The 20,795-nt window shown below is 41.4% G+C and overlaps 1 protein-coding gene across 3 annotated transcripts in view; it reads right to left on the reverse strand.

Moving 5' to 3' along the window:
- Positions 1-20,795, reverse strand: part of Gprk2 (G protein-coupled receptor kinase 2) — a 180,357-nt gene that overhangs the window by 121,022 nt on the left and 38,540 nt on the right. For all 3 annotated transcript variants that reach the window (XM_068370488.1, XM_068370489.1, XM_068370486.1), the window contains exon 5: positions 9,654-9,850. In XM_068370488.1, coding sequence (XP_068226589.1) covers positions 9,654-9,850 — 197 coding nt within the window. The remainder of the gene's footprint in view (positions 1-9,653; positions 9,851-20,795) is intronic.

The following is a 20,795-nucleotide window of genomic DNA, read 5'->3' on the forward strand; positions in this document are numbered from 1 at the left end:
AAAATTATTAAAAAATCTTTATATCATTATTTGATGTTTTGATTATGGGAATAGTAACGCATCGGAAGGAAATATGACGTCATCAGACTTTTTTTCTTAAATTTACGGTAAGTTGTACTAATCTCATAACTAATGATACAGACCACTAAAACACTTGATATCGTTACTCGGTGTTTCGATGATGGGAATGCTGTAATAAGATTACTCGGTAACACGATGAAAGGAAACCAATCGGTTTGTCAGCGCGCTTCCGCCAGATACATAACGTCACAAGACACGTGACGTAACCTCTACGAAGAATGACTTGTAAAATATGTAAATTTATTTCCTTTTTTCTTGCAAGAATTTAAAAAGAAATACTAACTTACAAAGCAAAAGTATTTCAATTTTATAATGTAAAAGGAAATATATTATTTTCAAGAAAATATTTGTCCTGTTTTCTTTAGATAAACATCGATCTATTATCAGTGATTTAATAAAACTAGCGTACAGTCAAATTTACGCTACGTAGTACTCATGACAACCGGTACAGACCCACAAAATACTTTGTATCGTTACTTAATATTTCGATAAAGGGAATACTAACACTAATCGTTAGCCTATTGGAAGGAAATCACAGTATTGCCCGGTCGCTTTCCACCGGTGAAGTGACATTATGAACTCGACAGATATCAAAACTTTTCTTAATGTATTTTTTACTGAAAATGGATACTGAATATTAACAATAAAAGAAAATAATAATTTAACAAGATAAATTAGATTGTTTTTATACAAGAAAATATAACAAATTTGGAAATAATTTGTATTTTTCCTAACATACAAACCTGCAGCTTTTTATTAGGGTATTACTTTCGGCAATGCTGAAAACCAGCCAGGACAATTTTAGTGAGGGATAATTACCCCATCCGCTAGTTAGCGGGAGGGGGTTGGGGTAGACTAGCTACCCCGCTCACTCACACCTGTCGGTTGAGTAACCACTTTTGCTTTCTGGCAGGACTTCTAGGGGGACAGGGGTGGCGGGCCAATTTGTATAAATAGGTCCAGGTTTGTATGTTAGGAAAAATACAAATTATTTCCAAATTTGTTATTTGTTCCGACACAGATACAAACCTTCGCGCTTTATTAGGGTGACTTACTTTTAGGAGGGACCAAGTCCTTACCAACTGGCCTTGGTCTTGACCAGGGGTCCTCTCTATTTCGATCTGTGATTGATAGTAGAGGGAACCCTACCCTCGCTAAAATCAAAGAAGTTACAAGGTAACTCACTGATAGCGGCCTGCAGAAGCTTGTGAGAGAGAGAGACTCGTGGCTTGTCTTCACGTAGGAACTCGAGGATTCTAAGACATATCCAATACCCTCCCTCAAGAGGTATTGGTGACGTAACAAAGTATCCATTCATACCCAGGATGCAAAAGGGAAATTATTCTTACCTGCAGAGGGGTGAGGTCAGCTATGCTTCGGTCTTGCGGAGCTATTTCCCCAGGAGAGGAGACGGAGAAAGAAAGAAGTGAGCCAGACATTCTTTTCATTCACCCTAGACTAACCCGGGTAACCTCAGCCCTCAACCCTCTGCTACTTGTCCATCAAGGAACCTGAGGCATTAGATCACTTGTAGTGCAGCCACCACAGGACCAATGGAGAAGGTTTCCATGCTCCTGTGGGTTATGTCTTTCAGGTAGTGGGCTGTGAAGGTCGTCTGACGCTTCCACACGCTCGCTTGCAATACCTGTGCCACAGAAAAATTCTTCTTGAACGTCAGAGACGTTGCAATGCCTCTGACGACATGAGCTCTGGGTCAGTTGGACAGAGGAGGATTTGGATATAGAGCGTATTCGATTACTTTCCTTATCCAGGAGGAAATGGTATTCCTCGTGACCTTCCCCGTGCTGACAAAAAGTGCTCGTACCCCGGGGGCGAGCTTTTGCTGTTCTTTTCAAGTAACACCTCAGACTCCTCACTGGACATAGTAACAGTTGGTCTGGATCTTCGGTTACAGAACAAAGACTCTCTATCCAAAATGGGCCGAACCTGGACTCCGGCACACCCGGATTTTGAGTCTTAGCTACAAACTCAGGGACGTAATTGAGGATTACTTCCCCCCATCTCCTAGAGTGGGAGACATCAGCAGATAGACCATAAAGTTCGCTGACTCTCTTGGCCGAAGCCAGAGTGAGCAGGAACACCGTCTTCTACGTGAGGTGGCGATCTGAGGCCTGGTATAGTGGTTCATAGGGGAAGCCCTTCAGAGACCTGAGGACTGCCTCTGTGGATCTCCTGAGGTGTCCAGCCATTCTTTTCGCAACCGGTTGCGAAAAGCCTCTCCGTGTGAGGAGGTGCTGGATAGTCTCCAGGCGTGAAGTCAAAGCGAGGCTACGGATCAGTGGAAGATGTTGGCATGTGGTTGTTTGAGGAGGTCGTGCTGTGGAGGAAGCTCTCTCGGGATCTCCATGAGGAGACACAGAAGGTCCGGGAACCATTCTGCGTGATGCCATAGCGGAGCTATGAGGGTCATTTGCAAGTTGTTGCTTGCTCGTACCTGGTTGAGGACTTTTCTCATCAGACAGAACGGGGGAAACACGTAAGCATCCAGGTCTATCCACCGTTGTTGAAAAGCATCTTGCCAAAGAGCTTGGGGATCCGGGACTGGGGAGCAGTACAACAGGAGCCTGAAATTCAAGGAAGTTGCGAACAGATCCACAATCGGGGAACCCCACAAAGTCAGGACTTTGTTGGCTATCAGAAGATTCAAAGACCACTCGGTGCCAACTATCTGAGTCGCTCTGCTCAGCTTGTCTGCTAGCACATTCCGCTTGCCCGGAATGAAGCGAGCTGATAGAGTCACGGAGTTGTCCTCTGCCCATCTGAGTATCTCTACTGCAAGATGGCACAGCTGCTGCGAAAAGGTACCGCCCTGTTTGCTTAGATAAGCTACTACCGTGGAGTTCCCCGCCAGGACCTGGTGGCACTCTTTGAGGGCCAGTAAAGCTGCCCTCATCTCTAAGAGATTTATGTGCTGGTACCTTTCTGATTCGGACCATTGGCCGGAGATGTAATGGTGCAGCACGTGAGCCCCTCACCCTTCTTTTGATGCATCCGAAAAGAGCATCAATTCCGGGGGAGAAAAGAATAGATCGACCCCTTTGCAGAGGTTCGGCTCCCCCAGCCAACACCTGAGGTCCGACTGTTCCTCTAGCCCTATGCGGACTAGGTGATCCCAGGAATCGGAGTGCTGGTTCCACTGGGATTTTAGTCGCCACTGGAGGGATCTCATCCTGAGACGACTATTGGGGACCAGTCGGGTCAGGGAAGAGAGGTGACCGAGAAGGCGAAGCCAAGACTGCGCCGGGAGCTCTTCCCGACTGAGGAAGACCTGTGCTATCTCCCTCAGTCTCTGGATCCTTTCATCTGATGGATACGCTTTGTGCCCTAGGGTGTCTAATCGCATGCCTAGGTATACCAGTTCTTGAGAGGGGACCAGTTGAGACTTCTCGAGGTTTACCACAATCCCCAGATCCTGGCAAAACCTTAGAAGCTCGTCTCAGTGGCGGAGAAGGGCCGCCTCCGAGTCTGCCAGAATCAGCCAGTCGTCCAAGTATCTTAGGAGACGGATGCCGACTCTGTGACCCAAGATGATACTAGGTCGAATATTCTCGTGAATACCTGGGGTGCTGTGGAAAGACCGAAACAAAACACCCTGAACTGGTAATGCTTCCGATTGAGCATGAATCTCAGTTACTTCCTGGAAGACGGGTGAATTGGGACCTGGAAGTATGCGTCCTTCAGATCTAGAGTGCACATGAAGTCCTGGGGTCTTGTCGCTTGTCTGACTGTGTCGGCCGTCTCCATCCTGAAAGGTGTCTGTTCGACAAACCTGTTCAGGACCGAGAGGTCGATGACTGGTCTCCAGCCTCCAGATGCCTTTTTCACAAGAAAGAGTCGACTGTAGAAGCCTGGGGACCCGTCGAGGACTTCCTGGAGAGCGTCCTTCTCCAACATCGACTGGACTTCTGCCCTGAGGGCAAACTCCTGTGCGGATCCCTTCGCACAGGAGTTCAATGGAATCGGCACTCGAGTCAGTGGAGAGAGAGAGAGCGTGTACGGGATACGATACCCTGAACGAATCACCTCAACCGTCCAGGGTTCGGCCCTGTAGTGAAGCCACCTCTGCCAGCGGCTTTGCAGGCATCCCCCCACAGGTGGGCAAATGGGAGGATTGCCAGTCTTATTGGGACCGGCCTCGGCCAGATCCCTTCTTACCCTTTCCTCCACGGAAGGAATTTTGCTGTGAAAGGCCTGCTTTGCACCCTTTTTACCCTGCATTTCTCAGACTCGCTACTTCGGCCTGAGGGAGATGTCTATAGAGCTTGCCTATGACGGCATCTCTCCTTTTCAGGATAGTGATGGCCCAAAGGTTCACTACCTGATGGGAGAGGAACTCGATGGCCCGAGTGCCAGACAATAGGAAAGTCTCCAAAGACTTCCTAGAGGACTCCCAAGACTGGTCTTTAGACCGCATCAGTTGTCCTAAGGATCCTAACCAGAAATCCAGCCACGAAGTAGCCTGCATGGCGTACTTCGCCACCTTTTCCTGGTCTAGGATTTCAGACGCCAAAAAGGAGACAGGAAGTCCCATAAGTTTCTCGAAGGGGGTGGCATTCGAGAATGCCTCTATAGAGTGGTCGAGAGGCAGCGTTGGAAGAGATTCCCCGAGGATCTCGTAGTACCTCCTCTGAAACATATACGGAGGAGGTAAGAGCTTGGAGGACGAGTTGGAGCGGAGTGAAGAGGTGGACCCAGTTGCCTGGGAAACAGCCTTCTGTTTGGCACTCTTCAACCCCTTTGACCAGGGCAAAGCTGCACTGGTCTTATGAGGTTTCTGAGTGCCATAGAACTGGTCAAGGACCGTCTCTTTTCTATCTAGAGGGGCTGCCGATGGATCTGGAAGTCCATTGATGGAACGGATGCAGACTAGGACCTGCCAGAAGGCGTGTTCCGACTCCTTTCTCTCATCCCCTGTAAGCTTAGGGCTAGAGGCTCCTGGCAGAGCGTCGTCCTCGAGATCGCTCTGCCCTTCCAGGTCCAAGCTCTCATCCATAAGAACCAGGCCTGGGTCAAAATTGTCAACTATATAGACTGGGGATAGGGAGACTACCGCGGAGGTGCTTGCTCCCGGCTGCCTGGGAAGCAGTGAGGAAGGAAGCCTGGCCGAGGATTTGGGGATGGTGAACAAATCCTTCGGTTCCCTCCTACGAGGCCGTGGGGCCTCTGTCCCCAAGGGCCTAGAGGACTCCGTCGGCTTACGGGTTGAATGTAAGTCCACTGCCGTACGGGATGAATCCCGTCCGGTCGCAGGTCGTGCTTCCTTAGACGCTATTTCGACCGGTAAAGAAGGGAAGGAGTCTCCATAGTAAGTAACCCTATCCTCCTTGGGGGGCGAAGGACAAATCCTTTTCCTTTCCCCATTAGGCCTGGCCTGTGGCATCTTGAACTGCAAGGGGCTACCCTGAGGTTTATGCCTAATCTCCTCCAGAGGTCTTTTGCGAGGGGATGATCGTCTCCCCTTGCCTGAGGGGCCCACCTGTGCGAAAACTTCTGACCTCCTCCTAGGATCGGAGGGAGGAGAGGACCCTGGGAAGAGAGGAGACGATAAGGGAATCCTAGGTGTATCACCTAAGGACTGGGAGAGGGGAATGACTCCCTTCATGGCTTGGTGCATTACATTGAATACAGGGCTCCTGAGGAACTAGGGGGAAGGTCCTTAGGAAAGGACTGCTCCCTGGGTTTAGGAACCTGGGCAGGTTTTCTAACCCTCTTGTCTGATGGAGGATTCCCTACAGGCAAGATAGGCACAGGCTTACCCTTAGGAATAAGGTCTGGGCTCCGCTGTTAAGGCCCAAGGGGCTCGAGAGATTGATTGTGAGCGCCAAGGTGGTCATGTGCTCTTGCGCCAAACTATTGGTAGGCGGAAGGGAGCTCGTGCGCGCGCCTTTCCCGATTGCGCGAACCTTTTTCACGCTCCTGGAGTGCATGAAGGTTGCTCGCGCGCATGGCGCGCAGTGTGTTGTTTGCAACAGGATGTTCGCGCACATGGCGAGCAATAGGATGTTCATGCATCCGGTGTTCCACAGGGTAGTGTTCTTGGCCCATTACTTTTCATACTATATACACAAGACATGTGGTTTGGCCTAGAAAACAAGCTTGTTGCATATGCAGATGATGCTACTCTCTTTGCATCAATTCCATCCCCTGAATGTAGATCTGGGCTTGGTGAATCCCTTAATAGAGATTTAGATAAAATTAGTGCATGGTGCAAATTATGGGGTATGAAGTTGAATCCTAATAAAACTCAAAGTATGATTGTAAGTAGGTCAAGGACGGTGGCTCCTCAACTTCAAGATCTCAATATTGATAATGTTTCTTTAAATTTGTATGACTTTTAAAATTTTAGGTGTGATTCTCGACAGCAAATTTACTTTTGAGAAACACATTAGGTCTGTGTCTTCTTTAATTGCAAAAAAAATTGGCTTATTGAGAAAGTTTTTCAAGATTTTCGGTGATCAATCTATTCTGAAGAAGTGTTTTAATTCTTTCATTCTACCTTGTTTTGAGTTTTGTTCTCCTTCTTGTGTTCAGCTGCTGATTCTCATCTTAATTTGTTGGACAGAAACTTACGGTCTATTAAATTTCTTATTCCTGATCTAGATATTAATCTTTGGCACCGTCGTTCAATTAATTCATTATGCATGTTGCATAAGATTTTTCATAACGCTGACCATCCTTTACATTCAGATCTCCCTGGACAATTCTATCCTGTTCGTAATACTAGCCAGGCAGTTAATTCTAATAGCCAGGCCTTCTCCATTATGACGCTCAATACTACAAAGTATTCTAGAAGTTTTATTCCAGCTGTTACCAAGTTGTAGAATGATCTTCCTAATCGGGTAGTTGAATCAGTAGAACTTCAGAAGTTCAAAGTAGGAGCAAATGTTTTTATATTGACCAGGCTGACACGAGTCATTTTATTGTTTATAAATGACATATCTGTTTTTGACGTGGTTAATAGTTTATACAGGACATACCTGTTTTGACGCTGTTACTGTTTGTAGAATGATATATTGTTAATTTATTCACATCATTTATTCATTTCCTTATTTCCTTTCCTCACAGAGCTATTTTTCCCTGTTGGAGACCTTGGGCTTATAGCATCTTGCTTTTCCAACTAGGGCTGTAGCTTGGCTAGTAATAATAATAATAATAATATGGCGTGCCCTAGGATGAACCCGCGCGCCATGATCGCCATTTTGTTTGCGCGCGCCAAGACGGTCGTGCGCGCCAAGTCGGTCGTGCGCGCCAACTTGGTCGTGCACGTGAGAGCTCTCAGGTTGTTGAGAGAACTCACTGCTACGCTCACCCGAAGGTTCACAATAGCCTGTGTTGTGTGAGCGCGAACGATCAACACAACGAGAGTTTAAAAACTCTTTGTCATAAAAAGAATGACTCTGGTCACGAGAACCCAAAAGTTCAGCGTGAACTGTGTTGCGCGAACCCAAAGGAACAGCGCAACGAGAAACCGGAGTTTCTCTGTCACGAAACACCGAAGTGTTAGCACAACTAGAGTTACGAGAGCCCAAGGGTCCAGCGTAACTGAGGTTACGAGACCCCGATGGGTCAGCGTAACGAGGAATCGAGGTTCCTCTGTCACAAGATCCCGAAGGATCAGCGTGACTGACGGTACGAGAACCCGGAGGTTCAAGGTTACCGTCGTTACGAGAACCCGAGGGTTCAGCGTAACAGAAACCCAAAGGTTTCAAGTCGCGAGAGCCTGAAGGTTCAGCGCGACGGAGACCTGAAGGACTCCTGTTGTCATGAGAACCCACAGGATCAACATGACGAGAGCCCGAAGGCTCACAATCACGCCAGCCCAAAGGGTGATCAGCACGAGACTCCGAAGGGTCAAAGTGAGGAGAACCAGCAGGTTCAAAAGACGTCTCCTCACAGCCCGAGGAGGAGAACGCCCGGGGTGGAGAGGGGTTACCCACCCCTCCACTCTACGAACCTCCGGAGAGGAACGTACAACAGGCTCCGCCCGAGGGGGAGACTGATTTAGATCAACAGATAATCCTCGGCAGGGGAGGAAAGTTCGCGCGAAGGAGAACTACGCTTATAACAAGGTTCTCTTTCCGCTCCTGGAGAAGAACCTAAAGCGTAAGGAGATCGCCGATGCACAGAGGCAACCTTCTCTCGCAAACGAGATATATTCCCCCAAAGGAGAAGCTCGCCTTGGAGAGAGCCCTGCCTCCGCCGCTGGTGGGTTAGCTTACTCCTCGGCGTCGGAAGCAGACCCAAGGTCTGGAAAAGAACAGGCGCTCCCTGGGGGGAAGAGGAGCCGACTCACTAGGGGAGCCGCTATCCTCGTCTATCCGACAGGGTTGATCTGGAGTCACAAGCCCTACGCTACTGCTCAACCGTACCCCGGAAGGGCCTGGTCGAGGATTAGTTTCGGGCAGAGATTTGGGTGTAGAGGAAGTAGAAGCCCGCGATTTCTTCGATTTCAAGGAAGACCCCGAAAGCGAAGATTCACATTTAGACTTCTTCTTCTTCTTACGCGCAAACATCTCCCACTGGGAGGCAGGCCACTCCCTACACTCGGAATAGGTGTTGTCCCGCGAACACTAAGTTCCCCGGCAAGCCGGGCATAAAAGATGTGGGTCTGTCTCCAAGGACGACATGAAGGTGCCGCAGCGGCGGCCCTCAATCCCTGGACATGTCCGCATAGCGGGACAATAACCATACACACACCGACACACACAAAAGAAGAAGAAAAAGTAATAAAGTCAAGGCAGTTTGTTTAACGGGAGAGAGAGAGACGGCACGTCTACACTATACCGAGCCAAAAGTAAAAGTGGTTACTCAACCGACAGGTGTGAGTGAGCGGGGTAGCTAGTCTACCCCAACCCCCTCCCGCTAACTAGCGGATGGGGCAATTATCCCTCACTAAAATTGTCTTGGCTGGTTTTCAGCGTTGCCGAAAGTAATACCCTAATAAATAGCGAAGGTTTGTATCCGTGTCGGAACAAAGATTATTTTCAAGGAAATATTCGTCCTATTCCGATAGACTTGTGACGTCATCACCCTGAAAAATATCGTCGTAAAGTCGAATTGTCATAAGTCGCATAGGTCATAAGTCAAGCCTTACCTGTATATATAATGCAAATTTGTAGGCAACATTATTAGGAAAAATCAAGAAGACCTCCGCATTGGAACACAGTGAAGACCAAGGAAAAGAAATTAAAAGTTAGAAAAAATGTAAAGCAGATCAGATAGAAGAGTAATATAACCTGAGAAGAAATACACCTGTATGGAGATTAATATGATTTTAATACCAACGGCACAAATGCCCAAACATTTCCCCAGAAAAGAGCAACATTCAGAACCTTTAAACCACATTATGTCCTTATGGAAGATGTTAACCATTTGATACAGTATTTCAATTCTTTTCTGGATTAACAATATACCTTGAGTGGTTATAATTATTTTACTCCAATTTTTATAGAAATATAGAAGTTAAGTTTTAGGAGCTAAACAGTAATGATGGCAAATGGAGCGTCTAAGCAGCTGTACGTTGTTGACATGTCTGGATATTATGTACATACCTTTCTAGTGATTTCCACTGTAGATATCTATTAAAATACATTGAAGCTTCAAATTCCTTAAATGGTTCATTTGCAAGGAAGAGCTTGACATCTGCAGCACATCCATTAAAAAGCTCTTTCTCGGCAGAATCTAGATTTTCTTTGCACGATGCAACTAACGACTCGTTCAATATACCTAATATTTGCCATTCTAAAGACTGGAAAAAAAGAGTAGTGTTAATGTTTGGACAGACATCATTGCAAAAGAAAAAGAGATAAGTTTCTGTTTTAATGAACTTGTGCATTAATGTTACTATCAATAAATATGACTACAGGTACTGTAATTTGGAGATGATTTTTATTTTTCTCAACTAAACAAACTCAAGTCCTTTACATAGGAGAAAATAAAAGCGTAGCTGGAATACAGCAGTTAAGATTTTATAACGAGATGTCTGCACTCATTGGTGTAGATGCAACAGTTCCTCCTTTACTTAAACCAGATGGCTCAGTCACTCACTGTCCAAAGAAAAAGGCAACCCTTTTGGCTGATGTTTTTGACAGTAAACAAAGTAATGAAAAACTTAAAACTTCCTCATTCCTGTTTTCCTGAGGCTAAACTAACTAGTTTAGCTTTTCGATCTCGTGAGATTAAAGCTCTGTTGGTGGACCTTGATGCTTATGGAGGTGTAGACCCAAATGGTATTTTTCCTTTGTTTTTTATAAAGACAGCAGATTTCTTAGCTCCAAAGTTATCTGTTATTTTGCGCAAGTTAGCAAGAAGAGGAGCTTTTGGTACTAGTTGGAGAATTGGTAATGTTACTCCTCTATGTAAATGTGTTTGTGGTAGCTCAAGTCCCACTGATTACCGCCCAATTTCCATAACTCCCATATCTAAAGTTTTTGAACGTCTTCTGGCAAAACGTCTTAATAGGTTTGCTGAAGGTAATCATCTACTCCCTAGTTTGCAATTTGGTTTTCGTAAAGGCCTTGGAGCATGTGATGCCCTTCTTACAATCTCCAATGCTGTACAGAAATCCCTTGATTGTGGTCGGGAAGTTCGTATGATTGGCCTTGATTTTAGTGCTGCCTTTGACCGTGTTAATCATGAGGCCCTTGTTTTCAAACTGAAACAGTTGGGAGTTGGCGGGTCATTTCTTAGCATTATTATTGATTTTTTAAGTAATATATCTCAAAGAGTTGTTGTTGATGGGCACCATAGTGATTATAGGAATGTGATATCCGGTGTTCCACAGGGTAGTGTTCTTGGCCCATTACTTTTCATACTATATACACATGACATGTGGTTTGGCCTAGAAAACAAGCTTGATGCATATGCAGATGATGCTACTCTTTGCATCAATTCCATCCCCTGAATGTAGATCTAGGGTTGGTGAATACCTTAATATAGATTTAGCTAGAATTAGTGCATGGTGCAAATTATGGGGTATGAAGTTGAATCCTAATAAAACTCAAAGTATGATTGTAGGTAGGTCAAGGACGGTGGCTCCTCAACATCTGGATCTCAGTATTGATAATGTTTCTTTAAATATGTATGACTCTTTCAAAATTTTAGGTGTGATTCTCGACAGTAAGTTTACTTTTGAGAAACATATAAGGTCTGTGTCTTCTTCAATTGCACAAAAAATAGGCTTATTGAGAGAGTCTTTCAAGATTTTCGGTGATCAATCTATTCTGAAGAAGTGTTTTAATTCTTTCATTCTACCTTGTTTTGAGTATTGTTCTCCTGTCTGGTGTTCAGCTGCTGATTCTCATCTTAATTTGTTGGACAGAAACTTACGGTCTATTAAATTTCTTATTCCTGATCTAGATTTTAATCTCTGGCACCGTCGTTCAATTAGTTCATTATGCATGTTGCATAAGATTTTTCATAACTCTGACCATCCTTTACATTCAGATCTCCCTGGACAATTCTATCCTGTTCGTAATACTAGGTAGGCAGTTAATTCTAGTAGCCAGGCCTTCTCCATCACGAGGCTCAATACTACGCAGTATTCTAGAAGTTTTATTCCAGCTGTGACCAAGTTGTGGAATGATCTTCCTAATCGGGTGGTTGAATCAGTAGAACTTCAAAAGTTCAAAGTTGGAGCAAATGCTTTTTTGTTGACCAGGCGGACATGAGTCTTTTTATAGTTTATTTATGACATATTTGTTGTTGATGTTGTTAATAGTTTATATATGACATATCTGTTTTGACGTTGTTACTTATTTTAGAATGATTTATTGTTAATTTGTTCTCTTCATTTATTTATTTCCTTATTTCCTTTCCTCACTGGGCTATTTTTCCCTGTTGGAGCCCCTGGGCTTATAGCATCTTGCTTTTCCAACTAGGGTTGTAGCTTGGATGATGATAATAATAATAATAATAATAATAATAATAATAATAATAATAATAACAGTTGGCAGGAGATTACCAGCTGAGACCGAGAAAGCCCAGCCCCATGCTTGCTCACTGAGTTGTCACTTTGATTGCTGCTGGAAATTTCTAAGGGGTTGGTGATGGTGGGAAAGTACGAGTATAGGACTCAGGTTTATAGTTAGGAAAAATACAAAATATCCCTATATCTTCCATTTGTTCCAGTACAAATACAAACCTTGTCCTTTTCAAATGAGATGCATCCCTAGGTGGGATGAAGTCCCTGTTCCAACGGGATTCCTGAACTTAGACCTTGAAGGTAGCTAAAATTTACGTTCCTTACACCTCTTACACCAATGGTGTGGTTATACAAGGAGGTCCATGGCCCATGCAATAAAGGACACTTGCGCTGAAAATCTGTTTAACTCTAGGGCATATAATACTGGATCCATCAGGTTTCAACCAGGCAGATAAATCATAATGTATTTGCTTGGTTAACCCACGTGGCATATATATATATACAGTAATACCTCGGTACTCGACCATAATCCGTTCGGGATCAGTGTTAGACCACCGATTTGTACGAGTACCGAAACCTTTTTTCCATTAAGAAATAATGGTGTTTATTTTCATACGTTCCTACGCATTCCAAAATGCCCAAAATATCAATAAAATGTGTACCTAAACAACAATAATTATTTAAATGTGTACGAAATTGGTCAGAAAATCCTATAAAACAATTTTAAACCATTTACTGTATATACCTTTGAGCAGCGGTTCGATGGCATACAGGAATGGATGTGGAGAGGATGGAAGGGGGAGGTTACTGCTTGGAAGGAGAGTCCCCTTCAATGAAGTGGCTGGGTAGTTCTCCTTCAGGGTTTTTTTCTCTCTCCAGTAAAAGGTTGGGCAAATCTCCTTCAGTGGTTTTTTCTCTTCTTTGGAGGGGAATCAGGCTGGGATAACCCCACGACATAAAATTCATTAAACAAGAACCAAAGTAAACCATTGCTCAAAAGAAGTACGTTGGCAGACACTGGATCATTCGATAGCAAACCCGATTGTCTTTTCTGTGGAACTAAAGTTACATTTAATGCCTCGGATTTCAGTTTCGTTAAGACATAATTTTGTTATAACAACATTGCAGTGTTATAGCGACCGTTCGGATGACACGAGTGTAACGGTGAAAGGTTGAATTGAGTACAGTACTATGGTTGTGACTTTCATGCAGCCGACTGTGTATATCACCACTCCTTTAATAGAAACTTTCGATCTGGGCATGATATTCCCCATACGTTTATGGTGGAGCCAAATACAAACCAAAGAAAATCAGGACGATCCCAAAATATAGACAAAGATCAGGCCTTTTTGAAAATGCGCTCTTATCTTGAAGCTAATGAAGAGGAACAACTGACAGTGTATGCCCTAAGGAGGCACCAAATCAAACTATTGATAATGCCCTATTATTTCAGATTATTGGTGGTGGCAAAAACATGTGAGTCATCACTGGAAGATGTCTTAAGATATGAGCTTAGTTCATTCAATCCAGCTCTTTTCGAGATTGGAAAAGTATTTCATAAGCCAAATAAACCCCAGCTCATTCAGGCCATGAGCTTAGCTCATTCTCTCCAGCTCTTTTCGAGATTAGAAAAGTATTTCGTATACCAGATAAACCCCACCTCACCACGCTATCTCAGACCATTTGAAAAAAGCAGGTTTAGATCCACCTCAACCCATTCCTCAGACAGATTACTATGTCCTTCATGGATAGTTCCTACTACATCGAGTACCCCAGAAGAAGGAGGATAGCTATGGCGTAATAGCAGTCATAAGCAGGTTTCCCCATTCAAAATTATGGGGTAGTAACAGTAGTTTTTGATGGCTATAATGGAGGTCCATCAATCAAGGACAACGCTCACCAAAAATGTCTAGGGCAAAAAGTTCACCCTGTTGTTAGTGTTACAGCAGAGACTTTGTTCTCTTGCAGGAGGGAAGAGTTTTTGTTGTGATATATAAACATGCAAGCCTTAAGGGGACCGTCTGCTATGTCCTCCATTTTTTTTCTAATAATTCAAAATACACAATTTCTATATATGTTTTAGACATATGTAATACCTTCATCATATAAAAATTTCTAGTCATTTGATCAAAATATTTTTGATTTATTAGCAAAAATGATTTTTATAAAAAATTTTAGGTACATTTTTTCTCCAATAATATGACACCAATTGTATTGAAAATTATACCAGCACACTTCTTTATAAATAGAATAATTCTGTGTGACAGATTTTCAAATTTCCTTTTTCTTCTTTTTTTAATGAATTTTTTCTTAATTTTCTTTGCCAAGATGTAAAATAATCATGAAAAAGAGAAAAATGAAAATACAAAATTCTGTTACACATTATTGTGAGAATTTTATTCCTCTTTTCAATTATATCTTTCTCTCTAAAATCAAACAATAAATAAGTGAGAAAAATGTACCTAAGTGTGAATAAGTATGGTTTTGAATTATGGGCTCCAAAAGACTTTCTATAAATTTTTGTTTTTTTCTTTAAATAATCAAGATAACATTATTACAATAACCTTACTTTGACCTTTTATTGTTTATTCCTAGATGAAGGCTCCCTAAACGAGGCATTTAAACACTTGAAGTAAGGATGTCAAGAGTTGCCAGCGGCCTCTCATTGTTGCCAGAGTTTTAGCTAGAATGTTCCTGCTTTGTACTCTATTTCATGTTTTCCTCTCTTTATGGTTGTTTTTTGTTGCTCTCTGCTTACCTTTTGTTCTTTCTTTGATCTTGGGTAACATTGGCCTTGCTACAAAGTTCACGAGGACATTGTGAAAACACACTGTACATACGAAATGCAAGTAAATAAACACACATGCAACGTAACTTCTATACGTCTTTGGAACCTCTGGCTGTTCTTTTCGTATTTTGTAGATTGCGTTCACCTACCCTCTATCAATGCCTCCCATCTCTACCAGACGTGCAAGATTTTAAAATGTAAGTGAAAAAGTTGCTGTACATATGCAAAAATAAACACACAAAGACGATTCTGTCAAACTCAGTCATGCAGACAACACAGTAAAGGTAATTCAAAGACCGCTTTATCTACATTATTTGTAAAAAATAATTGGCTTAAACTTCTGCAGAGCATGTACAATATGTTTCTGTATACATAGAAACAATAAAACAATTTTCGATTTCTGAAAGTTTTGTCAAAACACCATAGCGGATGGTCCCCTTAATTGATTTAATCAGTGATAAACTTAGGAAAAGAGGATGTGTTGTCAACTCATCTGATAATACTGATACAGATATTACTAAGGCTGTAGTTGAAGCATCACAATTCCATACCAGTAAATTAATTTGAGAAGACACAGACCTCTTAATTCTAGTCCTTCCATTAATCACAAATGAATAGCAGGGACCTTTATTTCAGGTCAGATAAATTAACTACCACAACACCGTACCACATCAACTGTCTTAAGTCAGGCCTAAGAAATAAATCAGGCTATCAGCTGCTTATCATCAATGCTTTTACTGGATGTGATAGTACATCGCGCATCTTTGGTGTACGAAAAAGGACTGCATTTCAAACGTTAGTCAAATGTAATTCTGTGTTGCAATCTTGAGCTGATCCATTCTTCACTCTAAACCAAGAAAAAAAGTAAATGAACTCATTGAAGCCAAGGTAATGGCTGTACTATTTGGTGGGAAGGATGCAGAGTCACTGACATCTTTGTGCAATAGTACCCTATCCAAGAAAATTGTGCCCTCAAAATCTTTTGAAACAGCGGAACATCTACCCCCAACAGTCTTCCACCAAATTTCACTCTCTCAGAGGTTATTACCAGATATTGGTGTGGAATGGGAAAGAGTGACATGGATGTGTTGAACTGGATTTGGAAGATAGAGGATACTAAGTTAACACCAATTATGTCAGATATGAATACATCTTAATCTGTTGAATATAATACATTGTAATCTGCCTGCCGATCACCATGGTTTAGTTGTAGGATGTATGGATTACCATGTACACCTGCCTGAGGACAATGACAATTAGAGAATTGTGATAATCCATACAATCATGTCAAATTCAAGTGAAGAGGAAGATGAGGAGTATCAAATAGACACTTCTAATGAAATATGTATGCACTTTATAGATAGTAAGATTATCATATTAAGTTTAGACTTTTAAGACTCCGGTAGCAAACAAACACACTTGTTTCATAAGTGATGTAGTTAAGTCATTGTATGTTTTGTATATATTGAAATTTGATATACAGTTAATTTAGGATATACAGGTATTGCTCGACTTACGACCTATGCGACATACGACTATTCGACTTTACGACCATTTTTTCAGGGTGATGACGTCACAAGTTTATCGGAAATAGGACGAATATTTCCTTGAAAATAATCTATTTTCTTCTATACATATAAACTGATTTATCTTGGTAAATTATTATTTTCTTTTATTGTTAATATTCAGTATCTATTCTCAGTTAAAAATATATTAAGAAAAGTTTTAATATCTGTCGAGTTCATATTATGTCTGGTGACGTCACATCACCGGCAGAAAGCTTCCGGCCAATACAGTGATTTCCTTCCAAAAGGCTAACGATTAATATTAGTATTTCCATTATCGAAATATTAAATAACGATACAAAGTATTTTGAGGGTCTGTATCGGTTGTCATGAGTACTACGTAGCATAAATTTGACTGTACGCTACTTTTTTAATCTCTGATAATGGATCGATGTTTATCTAAAGAAAATATACTATTAGGGCAAATATTTTCTTGAAAATAATATATTTCCTTTAACATTATAAAAATAAAATACTTTTGTTTGTTAAGTTAGTATTTTCTTTTCATTTCTTGTGAGAAACAAAGAAAATTAATTTACATATATTGCAAGTCATTCTTCGTAGAGATTACTGTACGTCACGTGACTTGTGACGTCATGTATCTGGCGGAAGCGCGCTGACAAACCGAATGATTTCCTTTCATTGTTACCGAGTAATCTTATTACAGCATTCCCATCATCGAAACACCCAGTAACGATATCAAGTGTTTTAGTGGTCTGTATCATTAGTTATAAGATTAGTACAACTTACCGTAAATTTAAGAAAAAAGTCTGATGACGTCATATTTCTGGCGGAAGGCGAGAGGCAAATCAAGTGATTTCCTTCCGATGCGTTACTATTCCCATAACCGAAACATTGAATAATGATATATAGAATTTTTTAATAATTTAAAAAAAAAATATGAAGATACAACTGAATTAAAAACAAAATACAGAGAGAGAGAGAGAGAGAGAGAGAGAGAGAGAGAGAGAGAGAGAGAGAGAGAGAGAGAGAGAGAGAGCGTATTCCTTTTATAACTAATAATAAGGTCTATAAACGAACTGTATGGAAAATGTGAGACCCTATAACATATTGGCGCGGGATGTAATATGCATTATGAAGAAATTTTGAATGTCAAGAAAATTATATAAATGTGTTATTCGCATTATATATGTGCTCATAATAGTAATACGGCAGCGTCACCTTGAGATCAGCTGATGCCAACCGAAAGTAAATCGAAAGTATTTGTTGATTATTGATATGCTCAAAAAATTGAAAAATAAAATATAAACGTTCTTTAATAAATCACAATTAAACACAGTAATGTCTAATGAAATAAAAAGGCTTAATATTGAACTAGAATACTGTATGAAGCTTTAAAAATTAACTACCCATATGCGATTGCGAGAGCGAGCACACACACACACACAGAAAGAGCTACAACGATTTCGCATTATACCTAATGATTAGACGAACTGTATGGAAACTGATTTCCTGTAACATATTGGCGTTGATGTAATATTCATCATGAAGATATTTCTAATAAGTTAAGAAATGATAAAATAATATGCCATACGTATGTACGTCATATTTTGATACGGTAGGTAGAGGCACTTTCAGATCAGCTGATCATAGCCAAAGGTAAACAAAATTTTCAGTACTCGATTGTAAAATGCTTCCAAAATTAATAAATAGAATACAAAAATGCATTTATAGAGCATATGATATCCTATGAAACAAGAAAATGGAATAACGATAAGACAGTAAGAAAATATTGACAAAATATGATCCAGATGATTGCCGAATCATAACGTATCAAAATAAATCTACGGAAACTTCACTTTTCTAGTTCGACATACGGCGACTCATCTCTCGGTCCCTATCTCGGTCGTAAGTCGGCGACTACCTGTATCTGCACATCAGTGGCCATTATTGGATACCCTCTTGTATTTCATTATATGATGATTAAAAGGAAATTTGACTGTTTCCATTGTAATTTTTTACCCAAAAAAGCTAGGTGAGAGCTTATCTACCATCGTCGAGTGAATACTAAGGAAGTTAATTACAATCATAACTCTCGATACGAAAGAATCTGCTTACGAAATTTTCACGCTGCGAAATGAGATGCGAAGAATTTTAAGACTCACAATGCGAAAAATGTTTTGCGCAACGAAACGGGGTACAGTACGAGAGCCCGACCGTCCCCGAGACTGATTTTAAAATTCATGAGCCACCAGCCCGTAAACTTGCCACCATCCTCCAGCTCTCCCATTAGTTATCTCCCTACTCCGATACTAATTACCGCCATAAAATTTTTCTCTCCTATTGGTCAGCATCTACTGTACTGTATCCCATCATGCATCTATGCATTGGCATCTCTCGCTCACTTCGTTTCAGCAGCGGTATCATATGCATTGACTTTGTGTTTGTGATTTCACTTTCGTGACTACTGTATTGTACTGTATTGAGTTGCAATATTACGTTACTTTATTAGCCATGGGTCCAAAGAAAGTTGCTGATGTGCAGGGAAAAAAGAGGATGATCCTTTCTATACTGTAGAGACGAACATGGAAATAATCAAGAAATATGAGGCTGGCATACGGTTAAAGGGATCGTCATCCAATAATTTTCATGGATATACTTTAGGACATCAAAAATCGTGAATCTTTGGCAGTGAACTGCACCACAACTGAAGAGTCTCGTGAGAAAGTATCATACTAATTCGGGCATAATCAACAGAATTGTTTTTTGTGCTAGAGGTATATGGCACAACAGGGGTCATCACAGTAACGCGACACCATGTTTTCGAACTCATGGTAACTTACGATAAGTACGGTATTCTTTTAGAATAGGGGAAAATATCACACTATAAATAGCATGTTTGGCAACTCAACACTTTCTCTCATTGTCTCAGTGAATACCAGAAACCACTAGTGAAAAGAATTGTTGAGCCTTTCACCCTTGGTGTGGTCACAATTTTTTTTTGCTATTTATAGTGCTAGTGAACTATAGTGGTATCCTCATCATGCCTAAAAGCAAAAGAAGACTCCTATCTAAGTATAGAGAAAAGATAGACCTTGTAAGAATGTACTATGCAACAAAGCAGGCAGTGGCACCTTCTGATACCCTCACCTTGAGTGAGTAGTACTCCCTTAAAATATGGGGGTGGCTGACTTTGGCCATGTTTACAGTAATTAGCAGAGAAAGCTATATAGTAAGTAAGTTTGATTATTTTAAAGTAATTGAGAATAGTTTCTAATTATCATTGACAATGGAAATAGTATTTAATGATGATATTCTGATATGTTTCTTCATATTCTTGTTGCAAAACTTTGAGGGCCGATATCTCGGTTTCACAGTTATTGACATTCAAAACTTTTCTCTACAATATTTAGAGATATTTAAAATCCAAAGCCATTATTGGAAAGAGAAATAAAAGCGCAAGAATTTAGTCAGAATTTAAATTGTAAGGTTATTTGAAATTTTGTATAATTTTCAAATTTGAAAAACATATATTAAAATAAAAAAACACAAAGATAAAGAAAATCCTCCTGAGCAATATTTCCACTCTCTCATAAGCATTATTCATAGCAATGAATATCTAAGTCAATGCAGTATTCTTTGAGAAAAATTGAACAATAAGAAAAATGAATTTTTTTATCTTTAATCATAAGAAAAAACTTTTGTCTGATGCCAATAATATTTATACAGAATCATCAGAGTAATAATAGAAATAACATATTTTGAAATTATAGAAATACAATGATATTCAACGATTTTGGCTTTAATGGCGGATGATCCTCTTAAGTGTGATCGCGAAGGAATACGGCCAGTATCCATCAGCGATAGGAACGATCCTGAAACAGAAGGAAGCCATCAAAGTAGCAACACCTTCTAAGGGCGTAACTGTTTTTTCCAGCAAGAGGAGCCGTGTCCACGATGAGATGGAGAGACTGCTGCTTGTCTGGATTTGGGACAAGGAAATCGCTGGTGACATGATCCACGAAACAATGATCTGCCAAAAGGCCAGAGCCATTTTCAGTGATCTTGTGTATGCTCAAGCCGAAGACGATGCAGGAGAAGGGGCATCGAAGCAGGCAACCCCCAGAGTTCAAGGCTTCTCATGAGTGGTTTGAAAAACTTAAGAGACGGTCTGGCGTTCATTAGGTGGTGCGTAATGGGGGGGCTGCAAGCTTGGACAGAAAAGTGGCCAAAGCCTTTGTTAAGACGTTCGATGAGTTGACTGTTCAGGAAGGTTACAGTCCCCAGAAAGTCTTCAACTTTGACAAAACTGGGCTTTTCTGAAAGAAAATGCCTCATCGGACGTTCATCACAACAGAAGAAAAGAAGCTACCCGGGCATAAGCTTATGAAGGACAGGGTTACCCATGCACTCTATGAAAATGTCAGTAGGGATTGTAAGGTGAAACCCCTGCTGA

Source organism: Palaemon carinicauda, chromosome 3 (assembly GCF_036898095.1).
Source record: "Palaemon carinicauda isolate YSFRI2023 chromosome 3, ASM3689809v2, whole genome shotgun sequence".
In the NCBI taxonomy this organism is placed as follows: domain Eukaryota; kingdom Metazoa; phylum Arthropoda; class Malacostraca; order Decapoda; family Palaemonidae; genus Palaemon; species Palaemon carinicauda.